Source organism: Rattus norvegicus, chromosome 19, assembly GCF_036323735.1.
Source record: "Rattus norvegicus strain BN/NHsdMcwi chromosome 19, GRCr8, whole genome shotgun sequence".
Classification (NCBI taxonomy): Eukaryota; Metazoa; Chordata; class Mammalia; order Rodentia; family Muridae; genus Rattus; species Rattus norvegicus.
In genome coordinates, this window is record NC_086037.1 from 24,001,409 (window position 1) to 24,018,211 (window position 16,803).

Genomic DNA, 16,803 nt, shown 5'->3' on the forward strand with positions numbered 1-16,803 from the left:
TCTTTCCTCACTAGGGCAGGTGACCCGCTGAAGAAAACAAGGAGGCAGCAGGATGGAACAGGAAAACTACAACCCAGTCCTTGCATTAAACACCCAAGCACATTTAGACTAGAAGAGAGAAGTTTGCCAAGAATGAGGGCCACTTTGGGCATCCATCATCAATAGCCCTGGATGTCTAGGCCAGCATCAGATCCAGCAGTCTCCAGGCAGGTGTCAGCCAGGCCCTCAAGGGCACTAAGAGCATTAACCATGAAGAATAGAACAAGATCTCTGCCTCTTGCCTGCCTGACAGCCAAGCATGTGTATGCCCTGGCTATGCTCATGCTGGGACCCCTGCTAGATATTAAGATATAGAGACCTGATAGTTGATTAGGACCCTGTTCGAAAAGGAAGATACCGGATATTTCCCTCTGGCATCCATATGTGCATGCAGGGTTGTACAAGCTGGTAGAATCTCTCTCTCTCTCTCTCTCTCTCTCTCTCTCTCTCTCTCTCTCTCTCACACACACACACACACACACACACACACACACACATTCAAAGTTTTGAAGCACAGCAGAAGAATCTCTGGGACTCTAAGCCTGACCAGCCTCATCTGTGAGCCACAGCTTCTGTGTGAGAGCTCCTTTGTGTGAGAGGCGTAGGGTGACTGAGGAAGGTTGCTGGTGTCCATCCCTGGCCTGCATGTGCATGCATACAGAGACATGGACACATGCACATGCTGAGTACCCCTCATCCATTCCGGAAATCTGAAAAGACTGAATTTCAAATCCAGGCATTCTCCTAACCTACACCTTCCCTCAGGAATTGGAGATGAGGCCTTGCAAGAATCCTCAACCAGTGAGACTGGCCCAGACCTTCTGAGATCCATTCTGCCCCAGGAGAACACAGCAGGTGGTATCAGGACAACACAGAAACTCAAAACTCCAGCCTGATGCAGGGACCGCCTGCTGGGTTAGGAGAAGACTCAGCATCAGGTTCCTGAACGAAAACATTACCTCTGAACACACAGGGTCGCTGTGGCTATGCCTTCAAGGCATCTTCAGCAGCAGCTTAAATGGACTAGGGATGACTATGGGAATCTGCCTGCAGGGTGATGTGGGAATCCTTTTGCTAAGGCTTGATCGCTAGATGTTGCCACAGAAACCCTTGAACTCTTCTTGGAGTACAGTCCAGGCAGAGGCTGAACACAAAACATTCTGATTATGAACTGAGTTTAACAGATAATCCGGAACCTGAAGGCCACAGGCCCAAAGGTCTGCACTGCAGGGGTGAGGCATCACTGCAGGGAAGACCACACACTGCAGGGGTGAGGTGTCACTGCAGGAATGACCACACACTGCAGGGGTGAGGAGTCACTGCGGGGATGACCACACACTGCAGGGGTGAGGCATCACTGTGGGGATGACCACACACTGCAGGGGTGAGGAGTCACTGCAGGGATGACCACACACTGCAGGGGTGAGGTGTCACTGCAGGGATGACCACACACTGCAGGGGTGAGGAGTCACTGCAGGGATGACCACACACTGCAGGGGTGAGGTGTCACTGCAGGGATGAGCACACACTGCAGGGTTGAGGTGTCACTGCAGGGATGAGCACACACTGCAGGGGTGAGATGTCACTGCAGGGATGACCACACACTGCAGGGGTGAGGTGACACTGCGGGGATGACCACACACTGCAGGGGTGAGGCGTCACTTCGGGGATGACCACACACTGCAGGGGTGAGGTGTCACTTCGGGGATGACCACACACTGCAGGGGTGCGGCGTCACTGCGGGGATGACCACACACTGCAGGGGTGAGGTGTCACTGCGGGGATGACCACACACTGCAGGGGTGAGGAGTCACTGCGGGGATGACCACACACTGCAGGGGTGAGGCATCACTGCGGGGATGACCACACACTGCAGGGGTGAGGAGTCACTGCAGGGATGACCACACACTGCAGGGGTGAGGTGTCACTGCGGGGATGACCACACACTGCAGGGGTGAGGAGTCACTGCAGGGATGACCACACACTGCAGGGGTGAGGTGTCACTGCAGGGATGAGCACACACTGCAGGTGTGAGGAGTCACTGCAGGGATGACCACACACTGCAGGGTTGAGGTGTCACTGCAGGGATGAGCACACACTGCAGGGGTGAGATGTCACTGCAGGGATGACCACACACTGCAGGGGTGAGATGTCACTACAGGGATGATCACACACTGCAGGGGTGAGTTGTCACTGCAGGGATGACCACACACTGCAGGGGTGAGGTGTCACTTCGGGGATGACCACACACTGCAGGGGTGAGGCGTCACTTCGGGGATGACCACACACTGCAGGGGTGAGGTGTCACTTCGGGGATGACCACACACTGCAGGGGTGATTTGTCCCTGCAGGGATGACCAGGAAGCTGACTGAGCTCCTCAGGGCTCTCCCTGTCCTGAATGTGCTTCCCTTCTAGGTGAGCACTGCAGCTCTCAGGGTGCTGGAAGCCTGTGTGGGCAGCAGTAGAAACTGCTAGCCTTTTTATTCACAGCTGAAACTATCACACAGGGCATTCCAGAAGTGACCACCACCAAAGTGGGGCCTTTCACAGCATTCTGGGTAGGATGGCACAAAGCCCCATGACAATTTCGCCTGTGATCCATACCAAATGTCTGCTGTCAGTGCCTGTCTCTTAGGAGCCACCTGGATGATCCAGGGGATGGTCCTAAAGAAAAGGCTTGGCAAAATTGAGGTCCCCAAAGCAAGAGGAGCTGTGAGGAGGTGTAGGCGCCTTAGACCATGGAGACTGATATATGCTGATGTTAGACTACCCAGACTCATCCCTTTGTCCAAGTCTGGATGTCACAGAGGCACCTGGCAAAGGTCCCAACAGTGTCCTTCAGGATTCAGCTGTCTCCCTACTTGCCCTCCACCTAACCCACTTCCTGTGGTTCTGGGAGTCAAGGACTTCATCACCTTTTTCGTTTTCTTGTCATATTGCAGGTACTGTGACTCGACCACTCTTCCTCCTGCAGGAGACACATCATTTGTCACAGAAAAGGACTGCTGCACCAGGAAGACCCATAGCATAACCAGGATGCTACAATGAAAAGCAGGCCTGGCCCTTCATGCTGAATGACAGGAAAAGCACCCGGCCTTCTCTTTGTTGCAGACTGGATTCCTCAGCATTCCTGTTATGAACAGGGCACTAGTACCCTTCACAGGATACTTAGTGTTTATAAGACATTTATAGAATTCATCTTGTATATAGGCCATTGGGCTAGGAGCCAGCATCAAGGCATCAAGTAGGAGGAAATACAGAAACATTCTAGGAAGGGACAGCCAGGGGCCAGTGGGATGGCTCAGTGATTGAGGACCAGAGTTCAGATCCCAGCACCCACATGGATGTTCACAGTCATCTGTAGAATCAGATCTAGGGGGTCCTATGGCCTCCCCAGCTCCCAAGCAGCTACATGTGTGCGTCTTAGACACTTCTTACTCACCGTGAAACAATCTAAGCCACAAAACATCCCACACCTTCTTGGATGGGCCCATCCCTGGGGGAGTCTTGTGTGTTCTGGGCTTCAACTCTAGGAAAGCTTGGCCTTGTTTTATAGGATGTCTTATTACTTGTATCAGCAGAGAAAGAAAAAAAAGATCCAGTCCTGGAACCCTAGAGGACACTGCCATGATGTCACTGCTGTGCTGGCATAGGCTTAGAGATATCTCCATGATCCATCCGAGTCACCTAGAGCTCAGGGAATGATGGAAAAGTCCATGTGAGTTCGCCCAGAGCTTGCAACCATGAGAAAGCTTGGAAAACACAGGGCACATGTGGTGTTTGATCCTGGGTCAGTTCAACCCTCTTGAGCCTGCAGCTAAGACAAACAGATACACTGGCCTGAGTGCACAGGCCAGATCTCAGAAACTGTTTGCCAACCATGGAACACTCTGGATCCCTCCTCTCAGCTGGACCTTGATCTGGTACACCTTATCCACCCAAGCTTCTCAAGAAATGAAGCTACCAGGTTAATACAACAACTAACTGAAGGCAACAAGAGCCTTCAGCTGCCCTGTGGCAGTAAGGTCAGTCCATAGGTCTCCTGTCCCTGCACCGTCAGTACCTGTGAGAGCCATGGCCACCTATTCCCTTCCAAGGTGAGAACAATTATACCCACAACCTTGCTTTCAACAAATCCTGCCTTGGCCATTGGTGGGACCCTCATGAGACTCAATCTGATGCAGGCCTCCTCAGACACTTTGGCTTCCTTTCTGGCTGCTGGAGCTTGGGCCCTCTGGCCTGGCCTAATGTAGGATCAGCAACATCCAACTCTGTTGGGCCTCAGCCATCCCACATTGGGGGCCCTGCTTCACTCCTAGGTGCATTCTTTTCCCACATCTCTTCAGTCTCTCCCTCATCCCTAATTCCCCTCGCCTCTCAGGCCCAGCCCTTCAGTCTCTGATGGAGACTGTCCTGGAGGGACAGGAGCCCCTCCCCTGAGATACTCTCCCACCCCATGCTGCTGGGCTCTGACAACTCAGCCCTTGGGCTGACTCATCTCTACAGACACAGCCTGCTGCTCCCCTGCCCCTGCAACCCACTTCCTAGCTCTGCTTCACACAAACACTCTGAGATCTCTACACTGGCTTCCCATTCTATTTTGCTCCCTCTCTGTCCTCCAGAAGTTCTGCTGCTCTCTCTCACCACAGCAGGACCCACCAAGACACTGCTCCTGACCCCAGCAGCCACCAGCAGCCCAGGTCATGGGGCTACTAACAGCTTTGGCCCAGGACTCAGGGCTCCTTCCTTCTTCAGTATCGAGTCCAGGCTGAGACCATCTGGCCTGCTGCTGGGTCCTTGAAACCCTCAGTCTCACAGCCTCTGGGCACTCTGAGCCCTAGTCCTTATGGCTAACAAGTAGCTGCCCAGTCAAGCAACATGGGCCTCACTGGCTTCCTGGTGTGCCATGATGCTTTCCCTGCATGGCCAGGGATGACTGCATGCTAGGATTATGTCTGGAACTAGACCTGCAGGTAACACCTGATGGGTTGGCCAGGCTGTCCTCCTACTCCTGTTCTCAGGAGATTCTCCTGACTAAGCCTCCCAAGTGCTGGGATGAGAAGTATGTGCCACCATGCCAGCTAGGGGTCTTCAGGTGTGATGAAAGACTGGGATCTGTGGTCCTGGTTACTTCCAACAGTGGGGACACCAGTGTTCTGAGCATTCTGTCATCTAGGACTTATATTCCATGTACTTCACACGAACACTGGGAGACTTCTGCACTGGTTACCTATTCTTTTTGAAACCTGTCTTCAGGTATCTGACAGTGGGAGTCTCCATGAAGTTTTTGTCACCCTGAGGATGTGGCTATATTAATAAGCTCAGGCAGCATGCAAACACAGCAGAGGTTACAAACAAGACTACCAGGCTGGGGCAACTAAGTGATAGAGTACTCCTTTGGCATGGTGAGGGCCCAAGTTCTCTTGTAACCAATATCTGCTGGGGATGTACCTTAGTGATTAGGCACTTGCCTAGCGTATGTGAGGTCCTGGGCTCCATCCCTAGGACTAAACCCTCATCCCCTACCCTGAACTCACCAGGTCCAGGCATCACTGTCAATCCTGAGGGCTTGAGTTTGATCCTTAGGCCCTCTCTGTTACAAAAAGAGAAAAAACTCCCTTGATTTGTGTTTGACCCCTACATATGTCATGCCCACCCCACTTCGAGTGTACAATTAAGGAAAGCATGAGTAAGTGGTTGAGAGGCACTCACTGCCCTTGCAGGAGACCCCAGTTTGCTTCTCAGCACCAACTGCATGTGACTCAGCAGGTCTCAGGGTAGAACTGGATATGTGACCCTGTGCTAAAGCACTGTCCTGAGTGGGGACTGCAGCTTCTGAAGAGGAATGCAGGCCTGGCCTCCAGACCTCCACCTTCAAGTCCTGTCTTGATGCCCTGGCAAAAGAAACTCCTTCTCTCCAGAGGAGCACTGCACTCAAAGGACACCTCAGTGATGAAAACTATCTGTCCCCAAAGGCATGCCACTGAGCAGAGATAGCTTCCGTCATGCACCTCTGCCCATCCCCAGTTCCTCATGTCAATAACTCAACCTTTCATGAAGTAGATGGCAATGCATGAGGTAGGATGATCAGTAGTTTACTGGCCAGTCTGGGCTCTATGAGATGCTCTCCCTGAAATCAGAGCCAGCAAGAAATTCAGCATGAAAGCTCTTTGTAAAGAAGCTCAATGACCCAGAGCAGAGCCTGGGACCCCGCACGGTAGGATAAAGTGACTCCCATGGATTTTCCTCTACCTTCAACACTCATGCTTTGGCATGTACACCCCTACAATGAGATCAATACACATGGAATAAAAAATTAAACAGAAACATTAATGAAGACAATGCATACAATGTATTAAAGGATCCCGGGAACACTCACTTAGCACTTTCCTTTCCTTTGTCTTGGGAACAGCACCTGCACCAGAGACTGGAGACTTCCTGCAAGAGAGAGAGGAGAGATGCACTGTTCATTCAGCTGGAGAGCTGTGCAAAGACCAGAGCCACCCGCCTTTTTCTGACAGTGGGAGCTGGGCCCAAGTGTGGGCTGCTCCTACTAGAGGAACCACAAGAAGAGGACCACCTTCCTCAAACCTTCCTGGAAGTCAGAGCACTGGCTATGGACTTCCCTCAATCCTCAGATGACTCTCTTTCAGCGATGGCTCAGAGCCTCTTAGGACAGAGAGGGACCAGAGCTTCCCCCCAAAGCAGGATCCCTGTCTTATCTGACAGTAATGAGGGCTTAGGGATGGGACAGAGGATGTGACAAGGTTACATGTAGCACAGGGTTAGGTTAGTAAGGCAAAGAGGAAAGAGACCTGGAACATTCCTCATCTGTTCTTTTTGCTCTGTTTGTAGGGATGAGGGGCAGTGTGGGGGAGAGGACTAGGACACAGCACAGCCTTCTCTGCACATGGTTAGCTTTCTAGGCTGCCTGGTCACTGTGACCAGCAACTTTTCAACTGTGCCACTCTACTACCAAGGCTGACACAACTGGTGCACCATGTAGCAATAGGACTTTACTGACTTAGCAACATTTGGAATCAAACAATGATCATGTGTCACAGAAGAGTTTTTTTTTTTTTTATTAAGAAAAGGATTTTAAAAAACTATTTATTTTGTCCATCTGAGTACGCTGTCCCTGTTTTCAGACACAACAGTAAAGGGTAGTATATGAGAGTAGAAATGGTTATGAGACACAATGTGTGGTTGCTGGGGATTGAACTCAGATCCTCTGGAAGAGCAGTCAGTGGTCTTAACCACTGAGCCATCTCTCCAGCCCCAGTATATTGTATTTTCAATATTGTTTGTTTTTATTTCCTTTTTCACCTATGTCTGTATGGCGTTTCTGTGAGTACAGGTGTGTGTGTGTGCCTGTGCAAAGGTCAGGGACAACCTGAGCACAGGTCCTCACCTTCTACCTCTCATCCATGGCTGTGTATGCTAGGCTAGCCCTTCCCCCTAATCCTAGAGACTGTCCACTTTAGGCTCCTATCTCCCTGTGGGAAGTGCTGGATGACAGACACTACTGCATCCAGGTTTATGTGGCTTCTAGGGACCTAAACTGTTGTCGGGCTTGTTCAGCATGAAAATAAACACCATTTCACAGCCCTGGCTGGGCCAGGCAGCGCACAGGTCTTTGCTGTTCTTGCAGAAGACTTGGGTTCAGTCTCCAGCACCCGGGTCAGTTGGCTCACAACCACCTGAGACTCCAGGTCCAGGGACTTCCAAGCTCTTTCTGGATAAACCTACATGGCAAAAGCAGGGCTGGGAGCTGGAAGACTCTGGTGTTGGCTTCTCCCTGTAGCAGGGGGCAAAACGTGGGCATGTGAGGTAACATGGAACCCTGTTATTCTACAAAGTGCAGAAGCTCCTGATGTCCCTCGTGGTGCCCCAGAGCCTGTCCACCACTCATGGAGGCTTCAGGAACATGGCCTTTTCCTGACCTGTGTGCACTCTGCATCCTCACTCTCTACCCCCTGCTTTTTGGGGTTGGAAGTCTCAGGTGTAGGAGGCACCAACCATAGGCCTCTTCCCTTAGCATTTCAGCATTTTACCCACTTGACCTTCACCAGGCATCCTTTGCTCTACACAGTTACCTCAGCCTGTGACCCTCATCCTCCAGACTCTAATGAAGCAAACACCCATGTGTGTGGAGCTCTCATAGTTAGCCAGGGCTAAAGGGGAAGGCAGCAAATCCTTCATGAACTCTAGAGCTCCCGAGGCCTAGGAAAATGTCTATACCGGGGCTAAACTCATGCTGACCTGTAAGACTACATTTTTCCTTTAAACAGAAGGATGTGTGGTGGTGGTGGCACAGGCCTTTGATCCTAACACTTGGGAGGCAGAGGCAGACAGATTTCTGAATTCTAGGCCAGCTTCCTCTACAGAGCTAATTCCAGGTCAGCTACACAAAAAACAACACTGTCTTCAAGAGTAAAACAAAAAGAGAAAGAAAGAAAGAAAGAAAGAAAGAAAGAAAGAAAGAAAGAAAGAAAGAAAGAAAGGAAGGAAGGAAGAAAGAAGTGAAAGAAAGGAAGGAAGGAAGGAAGGAAGGAAGGAAGGAAGGAAGGATTCATATTTTGTATACAATGAGATGCCTGCCTGTCTATACCTGAACCACCATGTTAACTATAACTCTTGTCACATCTGTATTAATTCAAATACTGAAGGCCAAATGGTTAAATCTTAATGACTATACAATTGGGGGGGGGTGCTGAAGAGATGGTTGGTTTAGTGGCTAAGAGCAGAAGACCAAGGTTCAGTTCCCAGTGTCCACATGGTGGCTCCTATTAACCTGTAATTGCAATTCTAGGGAATCAGTCTGGACTTCACGGGCACCACACATACCACATGGTGCACAAGCATTTATTAGGTGAAGCACTCAGGCCCATAAAATAAGTAAATAAAATATATGGTTAACAGACACTGTGATTCAGGAAGTTCTTAGTGACTTTGGTTATCATTTCTCTCTCCCAGAGACCTGTCTTCCTCATGGCTCAGCCTCCCTGGCTTCTAGGACATTCCCTAGCTCTGTGGACCATGAAGTACTCAACACCATAAGCCAAGCATTGCAAAGCAAACTGCACCTTCACTACAACACCTTCACCATGGCTGTGTCTAAAGGGAGAGACTTGGAATCCCACAGAGGCAAGGCCAAACCTGTTGGGCTATGTGAGCCCAGCCACTCAATAGTCAGATCTATTCCTGTCCTTGGCTATGGCATGAGGCTCTTAAGACAAATTAATCTGAAGGATATCAACAGCTATGCTGTTAGACCTCTCATTGCTCTGCCCGACCTCCAAGCTCCATTTTACTGGCTCAAATTCACACCCGAACTCCTCTCCTGCCTCAGCCACCATCAGCTCTTCTACTCCTCTCCACCTGTGCTCTGAATAATCCACACTAAGGTGGACATTAACCTCTTGTGGACCTCCAGACGTATGCTTGTGATTACTCTTTATTGGCTGTTTTGTATTGGTTCGTGGGCCCTTCTAGTCTCATGCAGAACACTGCTCACACATTTTGGATCTTACAACACCCTCTTGATTGAGAATCCTGACTAATGACTGACTGAGCCTTCCATCCCTGAAGCCACCCTCTGTCTACCAGTCCAAGATGAGAATCCCCACCCTAACCCCAGGGTGTCCAGTTTCATCTCAGAAGCTAGACTCTGAACTGCCCAATATCTTTTGGATCTCTGCCTCTAATTCTCTGACAATTCGTTCCTATTTTTTTTTTTTTTTGGTTCTTTTTTTTTTTTTTTTTTCCGGAGCTGGGGACCGAACCCAGGGCCTTGTGCTTCCTAGGCAAGTGCTCTACCACTGAGCTAAATCCCCAACAACCCCCCCCCCCCCGTCCTCTTTTCTTTAAAAAAAAAAACACATTTTGTTGTTTATTTTTTGAGACAGGGTTTCTCTGTTCGGCCCTGGCAGTTCTGATATGCTCTCTGTAGACCAGACTTGTCAGGAAACCAGATATCTCCCTGCCTCGGCCTCTTAAGCACAGGGATTACTGGATTTTGCCCGAAAGTTTAATTAAAAATTATTTAGTGGCAGTGCATGTTGGCACATGCCTTTAATTCAATCCATTGGGAGGTAGAGGCATTGTGAGTTCCAGGACAGCCAGGGCTATAAATTAACACCTTGTCTCAAAGAAAACAAGCCAAAAATAAAACAAAACTGTTGCAATATGGTCTTAGGTATGTAACTGAGTCTGTTCTTGAACTCTGAATCCTCCCACTTTCACTCAGGTGCTAATCAGCAGGCTTCTGTCTTGACTTTCACTGCGCACTCAGGGCTGCCAGGACTGTTACCTCTCCCAGTCTAACTCCTGACTCTCTCATCAGCATCATCACAAAACTCCTGCTAAGAATTAAGGAAACCTGAATTCTAAGGAACTCCAGTATTTCCAAAGCTCACTCTAACACAGATGGATCCTATGCTGCAGTAAAATGGTCACAGCTGGAGGTCTTAATTCCAGGACTTGGGACAGAGGGGTTGGAGGATATTGAATTCAGGGTTGCTTTTACCTTACAGTGTTGGTTAAAGCAGGTTTGTGCTGCTACAAGATACCCTGTCTAAAACTATACCAAACACACCTAAAATGAGACAGAGGAGTTTGAGTGGGCACAGATGGGAAAGCTCGGCACTTTGTGGCTAAGCCACCTGCTGCCAGCACCAAAGTCCATGCACAGCCCCGATTCTGAGCTGCTTCTGGGACCCTGCTCAGGAGAATGCAGCAAAGTAGCTCAGATCCAGGGCTTTTGGTCTAAGAGGAATTCAGGCAGTCACACTTTGGATGCCAGTTCTCCAGCTCAACTGCGTGTCAGCACAGGATCTGGTCTTAGTCATGGCTTGACACCCCTAAATTCCTCCCAGCTGTGCTCTGAACTCACCCTGTGCCCTGTTCTGATGAATCTGCCATTCTCCACGGGAGTAGCCTCAAGAAGTCCCTCACATCTGAAGCTCCACTCAGAGTGCACTAAACACTGCTGGGGAGGGGCATGGCCAACAGAGCACCCACCCCTTTTAGCTGTAGAACATTTAGCTCTAGAGTGAGCACTGCTGTGCATTGTGGAACTTAAGCAGTATCCCAGTCTTGGCCTGGGAAGAGCCGTTGACACCCACAATTTCTGGGGCGACATTGTCTCCTGAGGATAGAGTCAGGCCAGGAGCAGCAACTGATGTTCCCGAGAGACAAACTTTCTTCACCTCCTGCCCAAGCTGGCCCTAGGATCTGGGCTTTTTTGGTGACATGAGTGCTGAGCCTCCCAGGTAGATGGGTTTTCAGGGGTCAGGTGGTGATTGTCACCAAAGATATCCATAAGGATAAGTCATACTGTACTAATTCCCATATTAGATTCCTTCTCACAGGTCACAGAGGCCATAGTGGGTCCTAAATGTGGAGTCAGGTTCCTGTGCACTTTTGAGGAGACTGGTCAGACGTTTAGGCTTCGTGATATTTTGTTGGCATTATTTTGGGGGGATTTTATTTTTACTGTTGGGGCCAAACCTGGGGCTGCCATGTGGAGGGAAAAGGCTTTGCCATAGCTGTAGATCATCCCTAATTATAAACTCCTGAATTCTCCCAATCCTGGAACTATCTAGGTCCCTCACATGATGCAACCTTTGGGGCATTCCTCACATAGAATCATGGGGTGGCCTGCATCCCAAAGAAAGACAGTGGGAAAAATTCCCCAGTGTCTTCCTGTGGCTGTGACGATGGGAGTGCTGACCAGTGGATGGCAGGCCCCATGTGAAAGCCTTTTGGTTTGTACTTGAGTGGAACCTTCACCATGCCTTTTTTTTTTTCTTGAAACACAGGTTGGCCTGGAACTTACACTCTTCCATCACCCTGACTCAGTTTCCCATGACTGGGATCATAGGCTTAAATTACTATGCCCATTTTTCTTTTTTGTATTTATAAATCTGCTAAAAACCAGAGGGATCCGGAATGTAAAATGGTGCGGTCCAAGGCATTTCCAACAGGGGATTCTTGACCTAGGAGTATCCAGACCAGTGTTTATTGTGTGGCTACTTCATTCCCATAACAGCTTATATTTGACAAAGAATTCCAAGTTGTGATATCACTGGGCAGCAGGCGATATCCCACACAGCAGGACTGACTCAGGATGTAATTAAGGCTGGAGAAACTTACTAGGACCCTGGTAATCCTACCACCCTGGGGCCTTTAGATAGCCTTAATCTGATCTTCCCCCTGTGCTATGAATCAATTGCTCTTGAAGGTAGATTTGAATTTACAGTCACTGTGAGGCAGGAGAATTAGGACCCTACGATCTCTCTGGGCTCCATAGGACGAGCCTGTTTCAATAGTAAAAGAGGTCACCTGTGAGTTCTTACTGTCTTCCCTGAGGCCTTACTGCTGGAGTTAGACTAGCTGTCTCACCAATTGAAGTAGAGGGCAGAATGCTGGTGCCTTCTATAGTGAGGACTAGTGACAGATGGTCTATGGAAATTCTAGAAAGGTCTACTAGTATATGTCCTGTGCATGGGAACTGCTGGCTTCCCTGTGTCCTTTGCCTTTATTTTGCAGTCCATGGGGCACCTGGAAATGTCCCCAAACCAGGCTGTACACAGGGCCTATCCCGTGACTCTCGCTTGCACTCAGAGCCTGCCTGATAGTCATAGGTCTGACAGAGCCCGGACACCTGCAGAGACCACTATAAGGGACCCTGCAATCCCCACACTGCCCATCAGTGTCTATGATGTCCCTATACAACACTGAGACGGTCTAAGCTCCTTCCAATCTTTATGCTGCATCAGAATCTGACCATTGCTACTTTTGCTCCTCTCATACCCACACTAGAAGCCCTGTACCCACACTAGTCCCAGCTGGCCTGTTGCCTACTGACATCTCATGGACTCTGCCCCAATATTCCCTCTTTGCCTGGGTCCCTGCAACTGTGTCCAGTTCTGGCTGCTTCCCTGCATCCCCACTTCCATTTTCCAAATGGCCACATTGACACATGGGTTTCTGGGTCTCCCACTCCTCGGATGCTGGGAACAGGTTCCTTCTTTGCTGTTTGAATGGTTGTCCTAACACTGGAGGACCTTGCTTCAAGTAGTGGCAGTCAAACCTGGTGCTGATCGTGTCAGATCTGTCCAGGCTGTCTGTGTGACTGTGGAATGCGCCTCTGTTTTGGCTGAGTGTTATTTACCTCCCTCATGGCCATGTGATAACCAGACCATGAGCATGTTCATTGTTTGGAAAGAAGGGTGTGGAGGACATATGCTCCTCATCCTAGCATTAGTGGAAAAAAGACATAGGTAGATGATGCATTCTAGACCATCCTGGGCTATAGAAACTCTGCCTCGAAGAATGCAGGTGGAGCAGGGCTGGGGTTCAGTTGGTTGCCTAGCAGCCTACCACATTGAGCAGGCACTGCTCAACCACCTGTACATACACATCTCCTGAGATCTCTCTCCTAAATGGGAGGTGATCGTGTCCACCTAGTACAGCACATGCCCTGGAAGGACAAAAGCTACCTACAGGAGCTGTGGTGATGACTCCCAGGTTAGAGCATCTGCTGCTCTCTCAGAAGAACCACATGGTCCCTAACAATCATCTACAATGGGGAAAGCTATTCCCTCTTTTGGATCATGAGGGAAATGCACTCAGGAGTGGCCCAGACACATTTGAAAAAAAAAGATCCATTGAGTTAAATGATAAAAATAAATATAATCAGCAACAATAAAAAACACAGCATATGAATGATCAAGTGAAACAGCACCTATAAAAACCTATTTCCCAAAATGACGTTGATGGTCATTATCTTTGTGGTTTAATACTAATGCTGTATTGTAAGAAAAACTGAGGCACATGGTTCTCCATTAGGATTATTCTATATTCCTTTGTGAAAGTTGTCATTTTTTCTGCAGCTCTACAAGCATGAGTGTGTGTTACTCAATATCTGGTGCACACAGTCAATAAGGAATGTGTGTTGTAGACTGATATAGACTAGGATGAGCAGAACACATGACAGCATGGATACAGTATGGCAGTGATTACATCATAAAGTGTGTGTCCATAAAATATGTCACATTATCCACACAAAAGACACTATCACCCTGTGTACCCCTTGGTGGCTTTGAATTCACTGGATCATGCAAAGATCCATATCCAGCTGTCAGTACTAAGTCTACAGGAGGGGAAAGGACCCTTGAATAAGATGGTCTTAAGAGTCAAGAGTTACAAATCAATTTTTATTCATAAGGAATACAATTTACAAAAAACAGGCATAAAATGAACAACTAAAATGGTATAAAAAATGAAAAACAGTAACAAGAATATATAACTATGAAATAACAAAAAGAAAACTTCAATGAAAATCATAACCAAAAACATTTCTTAACAGCATTTTCTTAATGAACATTTAGAAACACAGTTGTAGTGCTGTTTCTCCTCTAGGACGTGAGATGTCAAGGCAGTCCCCTCAGTTGTCTCTCAAATGGTGTTGTCGGTATGAGAAAGGAGAAATACCTCAATGAGACAGGCTGGCATACGGATACATAAATTTAGGGTCTCTATACATTGAGGAAATCATCTGAGAAGAAGAATATTCCCCCAAAAAGTTTTGACTGTGAGGATTGTCGTCACAGGGAACTCCTGAGAGAGAAACTCATTCCTCAGGGGGCTGTCTTCCTGGGATCCGTCCTATGCCATGTCTCCTGCAGTTTCTGAGACCTGGGAGGAGAAGGCAGCTATTAAGACACTGATTTGGTGGGGACATGCATACCAGCTGTCAAGTTGCTGCCTTCTGTCCCCACAGCTGCATTGGACAGACAGCACTGATCTTTTCACTGAAATCATTGCTGATATCTCTGCAGGCTGGGAACATCACCAGCAACCCTCACAGTACTGTGAGAGAACAAGGTGCTCCTCAGACTCTACCAGTGCAAACCAAGAATGGGGAAATGGGGAGAGACTTTATTGGGGTGCAGGAAGAAAGGAGAAGGCCACATGATACCCAGATCAAAGCCAATGACCAGGACTCATTTGCCATTTGCACTTGGTTCTTATACCTACAAGGTGCTTCCAACCATCACATGACCCCTGTATGACCTTTGTCACACGACCAAGAACTCGTTCAAAACTCTTCATAGCATCCAATCTGTGATACGGAGATGCAGTCATGTGATATGTTATTCCTCTGTCACCATTTCTGGACTGCAGTTTCAAAAAGGGCAGAGAAGTATAATTGCCCATAATTCAGTTTCTGAAGAGTGGTTAACATCCCAGAATACTTGTGCATAGACAGAGCAATGAATAACTCTATCACAGGAGGTGGGTGACTGACTGGGTGTGGGGAGATTAGAAAGGTGATAGGGGAAGCAAAGATGTATCCAATAGGCAAATGGTATCAGACATTGTTAATCTGACTCAGCTGCTTGTTCCTACCACATTTTGGTGGGTCTGGAGGTTGCTGGCCTTCTCCTGTTCGTCTTCATCATTCGGGTTCAACTCAAACAAGTATCGCGGTAACTCCTTGCTCTCCTGCTTCAATGTGACCAACTTCTTCTTCATACATGCCTGGTCCATCAGGAGCCGGCTGTGCAGGTTGCTGGAAACACACTCTGCATAGTAAGATCCTGAAGCCTCTTCCTCCCATTCCAACTGCCAAATCCCACAAAGTCCACCAGGACCCAGATACCCATAAAGACTTCATAGAATACATCTCCATACATGTAAGGCTGCTGCACAAACAGCAAACGGCCAATCCAGGGAAGAATAAATTGTTTCTGTGACCCAAGCACGAATAAGAGTCCATGTCTGTCCAAAAGAACAAGGGATCTACAACTACCCATGAGAGCCCAATGCATCGGGGCAACATCAATTAGTAGGCAGTAAACAACCACAAGAGGACAGTAGAACCAAGGGAGGTCATGCTAACCATGTGGTCCACACATTGAGCTTTGTTAAACCTGGTATGACCCCAGAGCCCCAGGTCGGCCTAATAACACTCTGATGCCTGAATCAGTGTAGTTCTATCCAGAGCCTTCTAAAGATGCATAGACACTGTGGTGATAAGTAACCGTCTCTTATGGAACTGAAACTGAGTCCAAAAGACCCACGGCACAGTGATATTTAAACAGCAGAAGACATGGACCCAGAGCTGCAGACCCTCCGGTCCAGAACAAAGAGAGGCAGCAATGGCCATTCCACAAGTGAGGGGCCCTCCTGACCAGTACTTACCGATAGAAGTTAATCTCCTTCTTGAGCTCCTGAAATTTCTCACGATGTTCAATGTTCTTTGTGTCTAAGTTGTGCAGTAATGACATGACCTCTTTCTCCTTTATCTTCAAGTTTTCATAAAATGGATTTGGCCTGAAGTAGGGGCTGGCCCCAGGAAGATAGAACCCAATGAACATCGAGGTTTAGGATTATATGAACTCAGGCTGTGTCCTGTACTACCCCAGCCCTGGAAGGACACTTTCTGAATTCTACATATTTGGATCTTCTTCAGATTCAGAAACTTGGAATTGTGTGCCCAGGACAACAGAAGCTAAGCACCCAGATAAAGGGTTCCCTGGCTCACTTTTTTCAATCAGGAGGGCTGGATCTGCATTCAAACCTGTTATGCTGTCAAGAGCCTAGGCCACAGAGCTTACCCAACCACACACACACACACACACACACACACACACACACACAAACACACAAACACACACACACACACACACACACACACACACACACACCCAGAAACCTCTGATTTCATTTTTCCTGTTTTGACAAGTGGAATG

At 48.5% G+C, this 16,803-nt stretch overlaps 3 protein-coding genes across 5 annotated transcripts in view; 1 reads left to right on the forward strand and 2 right to left on the reverse strand.

Annotated features, from left to right (window-relative positions):
* LOC134483260 (disks large homolog 5-like) overlaps window positions 1–16,803 on the reverse strand; it is a 664,485-nt gene that overhangs the window by 446,163 nt on the left and 201,519 nt on the right. The window lies entirely within an intron of this gene.
* The window catches only part of LOC134483259 (uncharacterized), a 478,774-nt gene that overhangs the window by 244,901 nt on the left and 217,070 nt on the right, over window positions 1–16,803 (forward strand). The gene's annotated exons all lie outside the window — the stretch shown is intronic.
* Window positions 11,680–16,478, reverse strand: LOC134483519 (disks large homolog 5-like). The gene is made up of 3 exons (XM_063278758.1): window positions 16,253–16,478; window positions 15,528–15,620; window positions 11,680–11,701 (listed from the first exon to the last, which is right to left on the reverse strand). The coding sequence occupies exons 1-3, from the start codon at window positions 16,426–16,428 to the stop codon at window positions 11,680–11,682; spliced, it is 291 nt and encodes a 96-aa protein (XP_063134828.1). The 5' UTR covers window positions 16,429–16,478.

Excerpts from the sequence above, each read along its gene's own strand:
- LOC134483519 (XM_063278758.1), bottom strand. The coding sequence starts at position 16,428 with ATGTTCATTGGGTTCTATCTTCCTGGGGCCAGCCCCTACTTCAGGCCA. Across the intron at positions 15,621-16,252 it reads AAGGAGATTAACTTCTATCG|CAACCTGCACAGCCGGCTCC; the intron begins GTAAGTACTGGT and ends GTGTGTTTCCAG. Across the intron at positions 11,702-15,527 it reads AAGGAGTTACCGCGATACTT|GCCACCCCATGATTCTATGT; the intron begins GTTTGAGTTGAA and ends TTTGGGATGCAG.